This window comes from Doryrhamphus excisus, chromosome 3 (assembly GCF_030265055.1).
Source record: "Doryrhamphus excisus isolate RoL2022-K1 chromosome 3, RoL_Dexc_1.0, whole genome shotgun sequence".
NCBI classification, from domain to species: domain Eukaryota; kingdom Metazoa; phylum Chordata; class Actinopteri; order Syngnathiformes; family Syngnathidae; genus Doryrhamphus; species Doryrhamphus excisus.
This window is the reverse complement of record NC_080468.1, coordinates 23,363,345-23,379,925: the sequence shown is the minus strand read 5'-3', so window position 1 is coordinate 23,379,925 and position 16,581 is coordinate 23,363,345. Positions and strand designations below refer to the sequence as shown.

The following is a 16,581-nucleotide window of genomic DNA, read 5'->3' as shown; positions in this document are numbered from 1 at the left end:
TGCACTGTCAAACTCATAAAAAATTAGAAAAAACAAGCAATAAGGGAGAATGTAAAGAGATAATTAAATTTTGATATTAACTATAGTATAATCTTATAGGTGACTTAATAGCCTGTTAATATGATCATTCCAGAACCTAAATCCTATTTTGAGGACTTTTAAAACACTTGAAAACTTACCAAACTTGTGAACATGCATATCCTGGTAAATTGCCCTGAAAACAACACCATATACTGTAAAATACAGATTTTTGTCTTCTCCTGTAATGTTCTAATCGGTTGCAAAAACAGTCAACTGCATTGGTTCAAGTGTCTTTTATTTAAGTAGAAATGCAATGAACCATTGTTATAGCGGAATTACATGGCTTTAACAGTCATGCAATGTTAATATTGCTGCAAGGAACATATATCTATACATGGGGAATACAACCTATATTATACTATACAAAGACGAATACATGCAGCAACCAACAAACGTTCTCTTTACCATTGATATAACAGCTGCATTGTCATATGATGATGTTGGCAGGATTTCCCCTTGACTTTGTCACATCGATCATACATGTAGGGAGCAATATGACATCATCTGTTATTGGAGCATGTTTACATGCGTCCGTAAATTGTAACTGGTCTATGTTGACAAAACAAACATGCAATAACAATAGCTGGCTCGTAAAATGGCTTCTGTCTTCGACGATGACAAGAAATATGGACTCTTAACACTATCTTCTCAGGCAGAGAGCATTACCACCGCCATGAGTTTGATACATTAAAATGAACAATTAGACGAAATTGGGTTTACACTTGCTTTAAGTGCGTAGCTTTTGGTCGAGAGCATTACCAACGTTATTCCAGGCTCCATTGTGAAGAAGCAAGAGGCTCACAGGCAGCCGGCAAACGGTGTCCGGTTAAGCTAGCTAAGCTAACGACGCGCGATATGTCCATTAAACATTCAGTAACTTCTTTGACACATCAGTGTTCTAAATACTACCAATACTGTACAGTAAGAACCGAGCCGAAGCAGGGAGCTTTAGTGCAACTATAAGTTGGCAAATGACTGATTAGTCTGGCAGCTGTGACGATAAGAGAAAGGCTAACTATCAACATGGAGAAAGCTAACTACCAAACACGGAAGACCTCTGGTGAAGACCAAATAAAGAGGAAGGTGTCTGTGTGAAACATCAATAAACATTAAAACGATTTATTAACGATACGGGCAAATATGTCTTCGCGTCTAGGTCTAAAATATTGACATTTTAAAACATGGAACACTAGTTCATTACACAGCTAGCTTGATTTTGTCTCGTCGCCACCAAATGACAACACGTCTTAAACCACCGCATACGGTCAAGTTATCCATGCTAAAATGAAACTGTAACATAAATAAGGTAACTAAACAGAGTCAGGCGATGGGTGAAACAAAAACAAGCAGCCAATCCATACAAACCGGGAGTTAAAAGTGAACAGAAATGGCAACAGTTGACACCAACAAAAAAGCCTTTCCCCGTATTTTCCTACTCGACATGCCGGGCTATACAGTGCAACCCCTGACATTCAAATCCAGGTAAGTCCCAGAAACAAAGGAGTTGTCGACGGAAATCCGAATAGTTGGTGAAAAAGAGAATAATCCACTGCGGAAACTGACTGGATAGTGTGTTTATCACACTAGTCGGGCCTCAACCCCTATATTCTTTTCATAACCCTCAACCAGTGCGTGAACACGCCCAGAGTTGTATAAATTCTATGCTCTGAAAGATGTCTTTACATCGGCTATCGTCGGCTATTATCGACAAACATCGGAAGAAATAAGGTGGAGTTTGTTAAAATTATTATAATAAGGTCGACATCTTGACCGTCATTGGTCAACTATTGAGTCATATTCCTTATTAATAATAAAACACACCAACCGGGGAGGTTCATTTAACGCATGAAGTACAGTACAGTCAGTTGTCATTTGACCAATATGGATGATAAATATGAATGATAAACTCACCACCTGTCTTTATTTGTCATTTGCTGGGAAAATAAACACGTTTTTTCATTGGATTACGTAGGACGTAACTACTTATTCACCAGTTTGAGCACGGCCAATGAGCATTATTCTACAGTCAGCCATGTCCCTCTTCCCAAAGAGTAAGGCCCCTGCCTTTTTGACTAATGAACCCCGTAGCACGCTCTCGGTATATAAAAGGACGCGTTACGCTATATAAACTGTGTTTTCAACATGGTGAATATGTCTCGCACACGCAGTTGGATGTGTCCTTGGTACCAAGCCATCGCATTTATGGCGTATTTTATACTCTGGGTTTTGGCCATAAATGCATTTGCTCGTTCGGTTCAGCAGAGAACGCCAGCCATAGTAGACTCTAGATCCGCCCATTTCCGGCTTCAAAGTATCAGTGTTGCGCAAGACCTACCGCTGCTGTTGTCCCCAGTTGACCCACACGGGGGAGCCACTTGTCCAACAATGAGTCCCTTGTATCAAAGCTGTACTTAAAACAATGTTTTAGATTTTCATTCAAGTTTAGTTTTAAGGATACCACAGATGTTTGATCGGTTTCCAGCAAAGAAGTACAAGATAATTCAGAAAGTGAAACATTTAAAAATGTAACATACTTTCTAATCTGTACAAGAGGGGTGCCCCAACTTTTCCCACTGAGGGTCACTTATAGAAAAAAATTTAAGGGGACTGCTGTGATATTGTTCAACTTTTCCATTCATGAAACATGCTAAAACCAATGCAATGCTTAGGTTTGTCATATTTAGGGTAATATCTAACCTAAAATACAGCTAAATAAAAACATTTGTGACATTTTGTGACTTACTCTTATCATTCCAGTAACTAAATCACCTTTTTGATAGGTGACTGAGGACATACTTGAAAACTTACCAACCTTGTGAGAAAGGAATTATTGTGACAAAATATATTCATGTTTAACAAACTCATCAATTTGTCTGTTTACTGTGCCATGTTCAAATGTGGGCCATGTTTAATTTTGTATGGAAATTATATTGCAGGTCAATAAAAAGCGAGTGTGGGTTCTAAATAGTCCCTGGACCACACTTTGGACACCCTGTTAAAAAAAAAACTGGCAGTGCCAATGGTTCAAGTGTCTTTTATTTAAGTAGAAATCCATTAACCATTTTTACAGTGGAATCACATGGTTTTAACACTGTTATGCAACCTTAATGTTAAGTGGTTTATGCCAGCCATGACGAAATAGTACATCTATACATGGGGTGTATAACATATAAAGTATTATACAAATACAATTGCATGCAGTAACCAACAAATGACTTTTCTTTGTCACCAATATCACTGCCACATTGGCATAATAATTTTGATAGGACTCGTCCTGAGCTTGCACACAATCGGAATTAAAATAAACTGTTAACATAAGCACGGTTACAAGCGGCCTTAAACTGATAACTGGTCCATCTTGACACAGCAAATATGCAATAACAATAGTTAGCTAGTAAAATGGCTTCTGTCTACGACAATGATACATTTCGACTCTTCCACTTACAGACTGAAAACACCATACCACCACGAGTTTGGCATTGGATAAACAATTAAACGAAACCGGGTTAACATTTGTTTAAGTGTACAGCCTTGGGCCAAGGCTATTACCAACATTATTCCAGGCTCCATTTTCCTTGTTAACAAGCAAGAGGCGCACCAGCTACCGCCGCCATGTTGCATGCTGACGGTGTCCAGCTAAGCAAGCAAAGACGACGCTAGCGATCAGTACGTGTATTGTAAAACACCGATTAAATACTAAATTAACATCTATGACGAGTTAACAGTCTTAAGAAACGACCAATATAATATGAATCGAGCCGATGGCGGAATGTTTTGTGCAACTATACGTTGGTAAATAACAGGAAGCTAATCGTAGTTCTGATAATGTGAGGAAGGCAAAATGATCAACGTAAAAACCTTTGAGCATAGAGGAATGGAGCTAATAAAACATTAATACACATAAGAGATTAATCAACATTTATGGCAAATACGTATTCTGTGCCAACCTAACTCGGGAATTAAAATAAGATATCGGTTAAAACACCAACATTTTAAAACACGTAATAGTAGTCGATTACACCGGCTAGCTAAATTTTGTCTCGTTTCCGGCAAGACAGAACAACATGTTTCAAACCGCGGCCTACCGCCAAGTTATTCATGCTGAAATGCAGCTTTAACATATCGTGATTACATAGTAAGTCGATCGTAAATGAAACAAACACAACATTTACATCGACACAAACCTGGGGTCAAAATGAACACAGTGGCAACACCAGACAACAACAAAAGGCTTTCCCGGATTTTCCTACTCGACATGCCCGGCTACCCAATGCAGCCTCACGCATTCGCATTCAGGCAAGTCCGAGGCTTTCCACCAAGTCTCCAAAACACAGTAGCTGTCGATAAAAATCCCAATCGCTAAGATGATGAAAACGAGTACAATAAACAATCCACTTGACGGTGTTTTGCGGTTAAAAAATCTTACAGATTGGATAATAAATGTGTGTTTAATCACACCAGTAAGCAGGCCTCAACACTGATCCTCTTTTCTTTAGAGCCCAGGCTCACCCAGAGCGAGACGAACCCGAGAACAGAGTTTTTTTAATTTTTGCTCTGAGGGAGAAATTCACATCGGCTGCTATCGGCAAACATCGGGAAAGAGGCGGGGTTTGTCTAAATTGTTATAATAAGGTCTGCATCTTGACCGTCATTGGTGAACTTTTCAGTTCTACTCAATATTAATGATAAAACACACCAATCGGGAGAGGTTGATTTAACATTTCCTCATTACGATTCAATACTACTTGAACGACAGGCTAAGCTGGTGTCATTTGACCAATAGGAATGAGATTTTGTAAACTTAACACCCGCCTTCCTTTGTGATTTGCTGGGAAAAGAAACACAATCTTTCATTGGCTTACGTAAAACCATATTATTTATTCATAAGGCACAACAATACAGCCAATGAGCGTTATGTTACGACCCGCCATGTCCCACCTACTAACTACGTAACAAAGACGTGGACCCTGCCTTCTGGACTAGTCGCCCCCGTAGCAGTTGCTCAGTATATATAAGGGCGCGTTGGGCTCGTCACAGCTCACAAGCGCTGAGAGCGTCCGACGTAGTAGATCGGAAAAGGGGAAGGGACGGTTACTCGTCAATTCGCTCGGATCAAAACAAGTTAAATTTGGTCTTGAAGGCGACTGACAACAGAGGTCCCTCGGATCCCGCCATTGGTGGCCTGCTCGGGACCGTGGTGAATACTTACAGGCTGTTCCTGCTCACAAAGCGACGTGCCGAGGAAGGACGCGTCTTTTGAATAGACAGGATGCACGGGCCGCCCTCCGGCGACAGCGCATGCTCCTTGCGCACGATCAAGAGAGTTCAGTTCGGCATCATCAGCCCCGATGAGCTTGTAGGTCTTCTGTTGGGGGAAAGGGGAAAATTGTATTCATACATTTACAAACCATACACACATTCATGTTTTAGAAACGGATGTTGTAGTTTGACATCGTGGCAAAGACATTTCTGTTTACAATGAAAGATGCTAGCTGTTAGCCTAACCTAGCTAGCTGTTCAGGCTAACAAGCGTGTTCGAGGAAGTTTGCAAACTTTGAGCACATCGCTTTGAGTTAAACGAAACCGAATTTATTTTTCTTTAACACTTTAGAAGTCGTTACAGCGACAATGAACAGTCAGTTTTTTTTCTTGTAAAACACAGTTTTATGTTTACAGCTCATTTGGTTCTAACACTGGTCGCACTGTATTGATGGGAATATCACCCAATAATAAAAAATAAAAATACTTTTGAAAAGTCAATTATGTATTTTTTCTTACTTTCGAGTTGAATAGTTACACTAAACAAGCCTCCCTATTTGGAACCTGAATAACGGCACAATTCAGATGTATTTGAGGTGGATGCTTGATTTTTTTTTTAATCACCATGCAAGCTTTCATATAGGAAAATGAATTTCATTAACAGTGATACTTGCTTTGACACTGATGCACAACATTGTCTGCTTTAGAAACGAATGTCAGTCACGGAAGGGGGAATCAAATACCCTGAAACCACAGAAGGTGGCCGCCCTAAACTTGGTGGCCTTATGGACCCAAGACAAGGAGTTATAGAACGAAGTGGGAGATGTCAGACATGTGCAGGTACAATATTGCAACATTGCACATTTGCTATGTCAATTGGTCTTGACACTGATTTTTATATCTTTTTTTTTTCAGGCAACATGACTGAATGCCCGGGACACTTTGGGCATATAGAACTGGCAAAGCCAGTTTTCCACGTCGGCTTCATTTCCAAGATAATGAAGGTTCTGCGCTGTGTCTGCTTCTTTTGTTCCAAGCTACTAGTAGATGCGGTAAGTGCATATTGAATTTTTGCATACGGAAATCTTTTGTTTGTTTTAAAATAAATGTATTTCTGTCTGTAGAACAACCCAAAGATCAAAGACATCCTCGGCAAATCCAAAGGACAACCGAGGAAGCGCTTGACACACGTGTATGAGCTGTGCAAAGGTAAAAATATCTGTGAAGGAGGAGAGGAGATGGACAACAAGTTTGGGATGGAGCAGCAGGAGACAGAGGAAGACCTCACAAAGGAGAAGGTATTTAGTTGGAAATATTTAACAGTTAAACTAACAAGTACAGTAATCCCTCGTTTTTTGTGGTTAATTGGACAAGACCAATTATTCCTTTTCATTTCCGCCTGGTGATTTGTGCAGGGCCACGGAGGTTGTGGACGCTACCAGCCACGCATCAGACGCTCTGGTCTGGAGCTCTACGCAGAGTGGAAACACGTCAATGAAGATTCCCAGGAGAAGAAAATCCTATTGAGCCCAGAGCGCGTGCACGAGATCTTCAAACGCATCTCCGATGAGGAAGACGTCATCTTGGGCATGGATCCCAAATTTGCACGACCAGAATGGATGATCGTCACTGTGCTTCCAGTGCCCCCGCTGGCTGTCAGGCCTGCTGTAGTCATGCAGGGCTCTGCTCGCAACCAGGTAAGAGGGCTCAAGTTGATAGATGTTTGCAAATCACACAGAAAGGAGTTGTACTACATGCTAATCTTGGCTTTTCTAGGATGACCTGACCCACAAGCTGGCTGATATTGTCAAAATCAACAACCAGCTGAGGAGAAACGAGCAAAGCGGTGCAGCAGCTCATGTCATCGCAGAAGACGTCAAGTTGCTTCAGTTCCACGTGGCCACAATGGTGGACAATGAACTGCCAGGCTTGCCAAGGGTACGTGTAGACATTGTTTTGTCAACAATTCATTGACTGTATGATCGCTGTTTTCATATTTTATTATTCTTTCTCTCAGGCGACGCAAAAGTCTGGCCGCCCTCTCAAGTCTATTAAACAGCGTCTAAAGGGGAAGGAAGGCAGAGTCCGTGGTAACCTGATGGGCAAGCGTGTTGACTTCTCAGCGAGAACTGTAATCACCCCGGACCCAAATCTCCAAATTGACCAAGTGGGCGTCCCGCGATCCATCGCTGCCAATATGACCTTCCCTGAGATTGTCACGCCCTTCAACATTGACAGGTATGACACAGAATCCAGCGAATGAAAACCACACAGCAGTTCAAATGTAAGTCCACTTTGCCTGTTGTGTGTTAAGATTGCAGGAGCTAGTACGACGAGGCAACAGCCAGTATCCTGGGGCCAAATACATCATTCGTGACAATGGTGACAGAATTGACCTTCGTTTTCACCCTCAGCCAAGTGACCTTCATTTGCAGATTGGCTATAAGGTGCCATTGAAACAGTCCTAAAGATTATAACTATTGCATAAAAAATATTGTGACTAACAGCGTGTGTTGTCCTCTTGTAGGTGGAAAGACACATGTGTGACGGAGACACCGTCATCTTTAACAGACAGCCCACTCTACATAAAATGTCCATGATGGGGCACAGGGTTCGAATTTTGCCCTGGTCCACATTTCGGCTCAACCTCAGGTATGAAATACATTTTTTCGTTGTATTTAGTTTGTGATAGGGTGCAATAAACAGCCTATTGTCTCCCGCTAGTGTCACCACCCCTTACAACGCCGACTTTGACGGAGACGAGATGAACCTCCACCTGCCGCAGTCCCTCGAGACGAGGGCAGAGATTCAAGAGCTGGCTATGGTGCCACGTATGATTGTCACGCCTCAGTCCAACAGGCCCGTCATGGGAATTGTGCAGGACACTCTCACAGCTGTACGCAAATTCACCAAGAGGGACGTCTTTTTGGAGAGGGTGAGATGTTTGTGGACACCCAGCAAAGACTGTCACTTTTTTTAAGGTTATAAAGTTTACAAATACTGAGACTCTTCCTTACTGCAGGGTGATGTCATGAACCTCCTCATGTTCCTCTCCACCTGGGATGGAAAGATGCCCCAGCCGGCCATCCTCAAGCCCCGCCCACTGTGGACCGGCAAACAGATCTTCAGCTTGATCATTCCCGGACACATCAATGTCATCCGCACGCACAGCACACACCCTGATGATGAAGACAGTGGTCCTTACAAACACATTTCACCCGGAGACACCAAGGTATCAACAAAGACAAACTGCTTACAAGTCAAGTGACCTTACATTTGAATGTTTGCCTTGTAGGTTATAGTGGAAAATGGCGAGTTGATTATGGGGATCCTGTGTAAGAAGTCTCTGGGAACGTCAGCTGGCTCCCTTGTCCACATTTGCTACTTGGAGATGGGACATGACATCACTAGACTGTTCTACTCCAACATCCAAACTGTGGTGAACAACTGGCTGCTCATTGAAGGTAAGGCTGAAAACTGACTGGACTGACCATTGGATGACAGTTTAAAGCTGTGAATGTTTTTTTCCAGGTCATTCCATCGGTATTGGTGACTCCATTGCTGATGCCAAGACTTACCTTGACATCCAGAATACAATCAAGAAAGCCAAACAGGATGTGATAGAAGTATGACACATTCTACAATATTTACAACCTTGGATTGAATGTTGAGGTTCAGTCTTAACTTGCAATATTTCCACCAGGTCATTGAGAAGGCCCACAACAACGAGCTAGAACCAACGCCTGGTAACACATTGAGGCAGACCTTTGAGAACCAAGTGAATCGTATCCTCAATGACGCTCGTGACAAAACCGGCTCCTCCGCTCAGAAGTCTCTGTCAGAGTACAACAACTTCAAGTCCATGGTGGTGGCCGGATCCAAGGGCTCAAAGATTAACATCTCGCAGGTAGAGTTCCGGTCTTGAGATGTAAATATTTTCATATTTGTGTCCTGAAAACTTAAGTGTGACCTCCTTGCCGTAGGTTATTGCTGTGGTGGGGCAGCAGAACGTGGAGGGTAAACGAATCCCCTTTGGCTTCAAACACCGCACATTGCCTCACTTCATCAAGGATGATTACGGCCCAGAGAGCAGAGGCTTTGTGGAGAATTCCTACCTGGCTGGCCTGACTCCAACGGAGTTCTTCTTCCACGCCATGGGAGGCAGAGAGGGTCTTATCGACACAGCTGTCAAGACGGCTGAGACAGGTAACTAAAGTTAAATATAGAGGACGTATGTAAATGAGTCCACAAACTTAAAACAGGAGATATCTGTCACAGGGTACATTCAGCGGCGTCTGATCAAGTCCATGGAGTCCGTGATGGTCAAGTATGATGGCACAGTGCGCAACTCTATCAACCAAGTGGTGCAGCTACGTTACGGCGAAGATGGCCTGGCGGGAGAGAATGTGGAGTTCCAAAACATGGCAACGCTAAAACCATCAAACAAAGCTTTTGAAAAAAAGTCAGCTATAAACCATTCTTACACAATTTTCAGAAACAGACAATTAAATTTAATGTAATTCAATGTCTACTTCCCATAGGTTCAAGTTTGATTGCACTAACGAGCGAGCGCTGAGACGAACGCTTCAGGAGGATGTGGTGAAAGACGTGATGACCAACGCCCTCGTACAGGGAACACTGGAGAGAGAGTTTGAGAAGATGAAGGAGGACCGAGAGAGCCTCCGAACCATTTTCCCTACTGGTGACAGTAAGGTATGTGTGTGTCCTTTCTACCCCATGAGCATGTTTGGCTTCTGCTACTCACGCATTGCAACACTACTTCTCCCCTAAAGGTGGTGCTGCCGTGTAATTTGGCAAGAATGATCTGGAATGCTCAGAAGATCTTCCGTATCAACACACGCACTCCAACTGACCTCAATCCAGTTCGGGTTGTTGACGGTTAGTTGACTTTACACATTAGTCAATAAGGACTATAAATAAAATATAAATACCTCAACATATGATGATGTCTGTTTCAGGTGTTCGTGAGCTGAGTAAGAAGCTGGTGATTGTGAACGGTGATGACCCACTTAGCAGACAGGCCCAGGAGAACGCCACGCTGCTCTTCAACATCCACCTGCGCTCCACACTCTGCTCCAAACGTATGACAGAAGAGTTCCGTCTTACCACCGAGGCGTTTGACTGGCTGCTGGGAGAGATTGAGACCAAGTTCAACCAATCTATTGTAAGTTCAGTAAGACATAGTTTCAAGGTTTACCACTAGGTTTGGGTGTTTTTTCAGATTCCTCGTTTCAATTCCGGTTCCTTATGATTCTTAAAAAATGAAAAAAAGTTCACATTTTGAATGAAAAGTCTGAAATTCTCCATTGTTTTTCACCAGGCTCACCCAGGAGAAATGGTCGGTGCTTTGGCTGCTCAGTCTCTTGGAGAACCAGCCACACAGATGACCTTGAACACCTTCCATTACGCCGGTGTGTCGGCCAAGAACGTGACCCTTGGTGTACCACGTCTGAAGGAGTTGATCAACATTTCCAAGAAGCCCAAAACACCCTCGCTGACCGTGTTCCTGCTGGGCCAGGCCGCCCGGGATGCAGAAAGAGCCAAAGACATTCTCTGTCGACTGGAGCACACCACGCTAAGAAAGGTGACAGGAGCTCTTTGATTATTTCATCACTCCTAAGTGTGTGTCCCCCCTGACTCAATCAAGAAATCCTGTATTCCAGGTGACCGCCAACACCGCCATCTACTACGACCCCAACCCCCAAAACACTGTGGTGGCCGAGGACCAGGAGTGGGTGAATGTCTACTATGAGATGCCAGACTTTGACGTGACTCGCATTTCCCCGTGGCTGCTGCGCATTGAGCTTGACCGCAAGCACATGACGGATCGCAAGTTGACCATGGAGCAGATCGCAGAAAAGATAAATGCAGGTGTGTGTGTATTCAGTTGTGACGTTGTTGAGCGACACTTTCTCATCCACATTAATTGCGGAAACTCAAAAGGTTTTGGTGATGACCTCAACTGTATCTTCAACGATGACAACGCTGAAAAGCTGGTTTTGAGAATCCGAATCATGAACAGCGACGAGAACAAGTTCCAAGACGTGAGCAATCATATCTCAACAGTAATGTCACGAAAAAACAAGTGAAACAGCAAAAACTGTAATAACTTTGTTGCCTAGGACGAGGAGGTGGTGGACGAAATGGACGATGACGTTTTTCTGAGGTGCATAGAGTCCAACATGCTGACAGACATGACGCTTCAAGGCATCGAACAAATCAGCAAGGTAATCACCGATATCCGATATATTACTTTTATCTTAAAAGTATGATCTTACCTGAGGTCAAACTTTGCTTGTCCAGGTATACATGCACTTGCCCCAGACGGACAACAAGAAGAAGATCATAATCACCGAGGATGGAGAGTTCAAGGCCCTGCAGGAATGGATCCTTGAGACGGACGGCGTGAGCCTCATGAGGGTTCTCAGTGAGAAGGACGTCGATCCCGTCAGGACCACCTCTAACGACATTGTGGAGATCTTTACGGTAAGAAAGTAACTACAACATTGAGTTTTTTTTCAGCACAAAAAATCTGATTTGGTTCTTCACGTCCCTGCAGGTGCTGGGAATTGAGGCTGTGCGAAAGGCTCTGGAGAGGGAATTGTACCACGTCATCTCATTTGACGGCTCCTATGTCAACTATCGTCACTTGGCGCTTCTTTGTGACACCATGACATGCCGTGGTCACCTGATGGCCATCACGCGTCACGGAATCAACCGTCAAGATACGGGCCCGCTTATGAAGTGTTCCTTTGAGGAGACGGTGAGAATGTTGCTTCTTTTTCTGACGTTCTTTAAAGACGGTTGAACTGTACCGCCTACACGTTTGTCGTTTCCTGTTCAGGTGGATGTGTTGATGGAGGCTTCATCTCACGGTGAAAGTGATCCAATGAAGGGAGTGTCTGAGAACATCATGCTTGGCCAGCTTGCTCCTGCTGGAACGGGCTGCTTTGACCTTCTGTTGGATGCTGAGAAATGCAAATATGGCATGGAGATCCCCACAAACATTCCTGGCATCAGCGTGGCTGGACGTAAGTGGCAAACTTTTAGCCCAGTGGTAGCCTTTTACTTTTTACATGATGTCATAGTCCTCCTTTGTCTGTTCTGTTTCCAGCCACCGGAATGTTCTTTGGCACCGCACCAAGTCCCTTGAGTGGAAGATCCCCCGCTATGACCCCGTGGAACACCGGAGCGACACCAGCCCACGGTGCCTGGTCTCCCAGTGTTGGTGAGTTGTCGTCATTGCCGTCATCGCCGTGTATGCCTTTTTATTTTCTGACCTCTGACCTGTGTTTCTCCTCCCTCAGGGAGTGGCATGACCCCCGGGGCGGCAGGCTTCTCACCAAGTGCAGCCTCTGATGCAAGTGGCTTCTCTCCTGGGTATTCCCCGGCTTGGTCCCCCACTCCTGGCTCCCCAGGATCTCCTGGACCTGCCAGCCCCTACATCCCATCACCAGGTTGGTGGCACTTTGGTTTTTTTTTTAAGAACATTTAAATTAGGTGATGTCATCAAATATTTTTTTTCCTCCTCAGGTGGCGCCATGTCACCCAACTACTCACCAACTTCCCCTGCCTACGAGCCTCGCTCCCCAGGCGGCTACACCCCTCAGAGCCCTGGCTATTCCCCAACGTCACCTTCCTACTCGCCAACTTCTCCCTCTTACTCCCCCACAAGCCCCAACTACAGCCCAACATCTCCCTCATATTCTCCCACCTCTCCCAGTTATTCCCCCACATCGCCCTCTTACTCTCCTACATCTCCATCTTACTCTCCAACATCACCCTCCTACTCCCCAACCTCCCCGTCATACTCCCCAACATCTCCCTCCTACTCTCCGACATCGCCAAGCTACAGCCCCACTTCACCCAGTTACAGTCCGACGTCGCCGAGCTACTCCCCGACGTCTCCTTCGTACTCTCCAACCTCTCCCTCTTACTCCCCAACATCCCCGTCATACTCACCCACCTCTCCATCTTACTCGCCCACCTCTCCCTCCTACTCTCCAACAAGCCCCAGCTACAGCCCCACATCGCCCAACTATACGCCCACCTCACCCAGCTACTCTCCCACATCGCCCTCTTACTCTCCCACGTCGCCCTCCTACTCGCCAACCTCCCCCAACTACACACCGACCAGCCCCAACTATTCCCCCACTTCGCCTTCCTTCTCCCCAACTTCGCCATCTTACTCGCCCTCCAGTCCACGCTACACCCACCAGTCGCCCACCTACACACCCAGCTCACCGTCATACAGCCCCAGCTCCCCATCCTATTCGCCCACTTCACCCAAATACACCCCAACCTCACCCTCATACAGCCCCAGCTCGCCAGAATACACTCCCACCTCACCCAAGTATTCTCCCACATCGCCCAAGTATTCCCCAACGTCACCCAAATACTCCCCAACGTCACCGAAATACTCCCCTACGTCACCCACTTACTCCCCGACTACACCCAAATACAGCCCCACCTCCCCCACCTACTCCCCCACCTCTCCAACTTACACGCCCACCAGCCCGAAATATTCCCCCACTTCCCCAACATATTCCTCAACTTCACCCAAGTACTCGCCCACATCGCCTACCTACTCGCCAACAAGCCCGAAAGGCTCCACTTACAGCCCAACCTCACCCGGATACAGCCCCACGTCGCCCACGTACAGCCCAGCTATCAGCCCCGACGACAGCGACGAGGAGAACAATTGAGGCGCTACAACAGAAGAGGCCACTAAGGGCGGACCACGCCTCTGACCCTCCATATTTTGGCCATCGATCCTTACTTTGCTTTTTGCTTTGTCTCCCAAAATTTGACTTGTACAGTGTACAAGGTTGCAGGTTTGGCTTCCTCTCATCTGGTTAGCAACTTGCAGAGGACATTAAAAGAAACAGCTGTTAGTTTAATTTAAATTGCTCATTTTAATATTTGCCACGAATTTTTCCTTTTCCTTATCCTACTTCATCCACAGTTAATCCCTTCCCCCCTCAAACCTGCTTCTCCTCGTTCTGCCTTGGAGTCAGAAAAGAGGAAATATTAGTAAGCAGCGTCCATGTTTGCTTCCAAAAGAAATTGCGATGTGGGGGGGGGTTTGCGGGTTGCACTTGCTAAGCTGTTGTGTTGATTTCATTTACATGGAATCCTGGTGTGATGCCTGGTCCATCCAGAACATCAGGACTTGTTTGAATGAGTGTTATTGGCAAGACAGGGTTTCAAGGTGAGGAAAGACTGATTTAAGGAAAGTTAAAGTGGCCGCTGTATAGAAATAATTTCACAATCTTCTGTGTATATTTGTTTTTGTTTTTGACTGGGGGCGGGGATTTCACAACAAGTGTTTTTTGACTCTGACTTTTTGACTGATGTGTTATTGGTGCTTGACCAATGAACCTATTAGTAACCACCATCACGTCACAAATGTAGAAACCAATAATATACAAAAACACTAACAATGCATGGCATTGCAGATGAATACCATTACTACAGCAACAATACTTCCAATACTTGTTTCTAAACATATACAAACTTCAAAACTATAGACTACATAATCTGAAGCAGGTCAGACCCAATATTTAAATAACATGACAAAAACAAATGACATACATCACTTTCAACACTCAGTTATCACCCCTAGTCTAATGAACACATCCCTTCCTGGGCTTATATAAAACACACACCGATGAGCAACTCCAAGCCTGTCTTCTTCTTTCTTCAGGTCAAAACAGGATCAATTAAGTGTCACTGTGGTTGTGATGATGCATTTAAGCGCTCTGACAACTTGTGTGGTAATCAATAGGTTTTCTGACATCAACCAGAGTATGGAAAGACATTGGTATTCTGATCAGCCAAAATTAACATGTACAACTAAGACACATGATACAAAATAAGATAATGGGCTGTAAAATAATAACGTAATATAATTTCATGCAATAAATACTAGAATGAAGTCGTAAATGTAGGTCAGTGTTTTTGATAGTGTTTGGCCAGCAGGGAAGGCCTTGCTGGTACTGACTGCACGCCACTCAGTAAGTTCAGTACACTCATGTTAGTATTATGCCACATAACATACTGTTCAATAATAGTGTGTTGCATAATTTGAAGATGTTTACTTCAAGGGCCAAAAATGTTCTCTTAACAGAGGTAATTTAATTTTCTGTCTTAACTTTGGTAAGAAATCGATGGTCCTTTGGTTATTTCCAAATATGTGTGCCTTTTCTGTTAAATTCATTTGGACCGTTTAGGTTTTTTTATACAAAGATGGTTAAACGACTATTGTTTGTGAATATGAATAAAGGAAATCTCAAATTGTATGCATTCTACGGCATTATCATTGGCTTTTAACCTGCTGCGTGCGACGCAAGGGGGCACTGTTGCTTACGAAGAAAACAGGCACGTTTTAGACCAATTAAAATGTTTTTGTTATCAGTAATGTAGCCATAACAACTACTGCAAATAACTTCCTAGTAGATGTTAAAACTATTTATTTTATATGACTGGAAAACGTTTCCAGGAAGCAAACGTCATAATTCTCGAACGTTCCAATTCGTTCAAAGGAGAAGAAACAGTATAAAAACCCCGGATGTATTCAAGCTACGCCCATTTATGGTGGCTAACGAAAGCACTGTGCCACATAGCTACTTGACTGGTAGCTAGTAAAGGGACACTACAACTAGCTTGAGATTACATTAAAAAAAACAAAACATACTTTATAACAACACCAGCAGCTAGCATATGTTGTTACCAATAGTGGTTTAGAAGAACGTATTATGTTAAAAAAAATCTATATTTGTCACAATTACGAGTAAAATTGCACAAAAACTTGTTATACCTGTCACTCGGTTGTTTGGATCTGTCCACACCGGAAACATTTTAGCAAGAATTCCTGTAAATAAATGGAACAGAATGTAGTAGCAGTGAGGTCAAAGTTCAACCATTAAGAGGAGCAAGAAAGGGGGCGGGGTTAGACGGACAATAGTGTACAACAGTGGTTCCCAAAGTGGGGTAAGTGTACCCCCAATTAAAACCCGAGAAGCATTATAAAAGAAAGTTTTTTTCCCTCCTTACAGTGTTACCGACGCTTAACAAGTAAAATTTTTTAATTAAATGTTTTAATTTGTTGAATCCAGAAACCGTATCATGTTTCTGGATTCTGCTCACCATCATGGCGGCCAAAACGGCGCAGGCATAATAAGGAAGTATTAAAATCCAATTTTAACTTTATAATTAGTC

The 16,581-nt window shown here is 43.8% G+C and overlaps 2 protein-coding genes across 2 annotated transcripts in view; one reads left to right on the top strand and one right to left on the bottom strand.

The window, feature by feature from the left end:
• The first annotated feature begins 5,108 nt into the window (after positions 1-5,108).
• Positions 5,109-15,638, top strand: polr2a (RNA polymerase II subunit A). The gene is made up of 29 exons (XM_058067848.1): positions 5,109-5,437; positions 6,048-6,180; positions 6,256-6,392; positions 6,465-6,638; positions 6,756-7,037; positions 7,117-7,278; positions 7,358-7,578; positions 7,655-7,787; positions 7,868-7,992; positions 8,065-8,275; positions 8,363-8,572; positions 8,636-8,804; positions 8,872-8,966; positions 9,044-9,247; positions 9,324-9,546; positions 9,619-9,802; positions 9,882-10,053; positions 10,134-10,239; positions 10,320-10,525; positions 10,682-10,945; positions 11,025-11,232; positions 11,305-11,405; positions 11,484-11,588; positions 11,665-11,847; positions 11,921-12,124; positions 12,206-12,392; positions 12,476-12,589; positions 12,669-12,818; positions 12,895-15,638. Exons 1-29 carry the CDS (start codon positions 5,351-5,353, stop codon positions 14,064-14,066), a joined length of 5,922 nt encoding a protein of 1,973 aa, XP_057923831.1. The 5' UTR covers positions 5,109-5,350; the 3' UTR covers positions 14,067-15,638.
• focad (focadhesin) overlaps positions 13,493-16,581 on the bottom strand; it is a 42,812-nt gene continuing 39,723 nt past the window's right edge. Inside the window, exon 49 of the mRNA XM_058067850.1 lies at positions 13,493-16,234. The gene's annotated coding sequence lies outside the window, so the exon portion shown is untranslated. The remainder of the gene's footprint in view (positions 16,235-16,581) is intronic.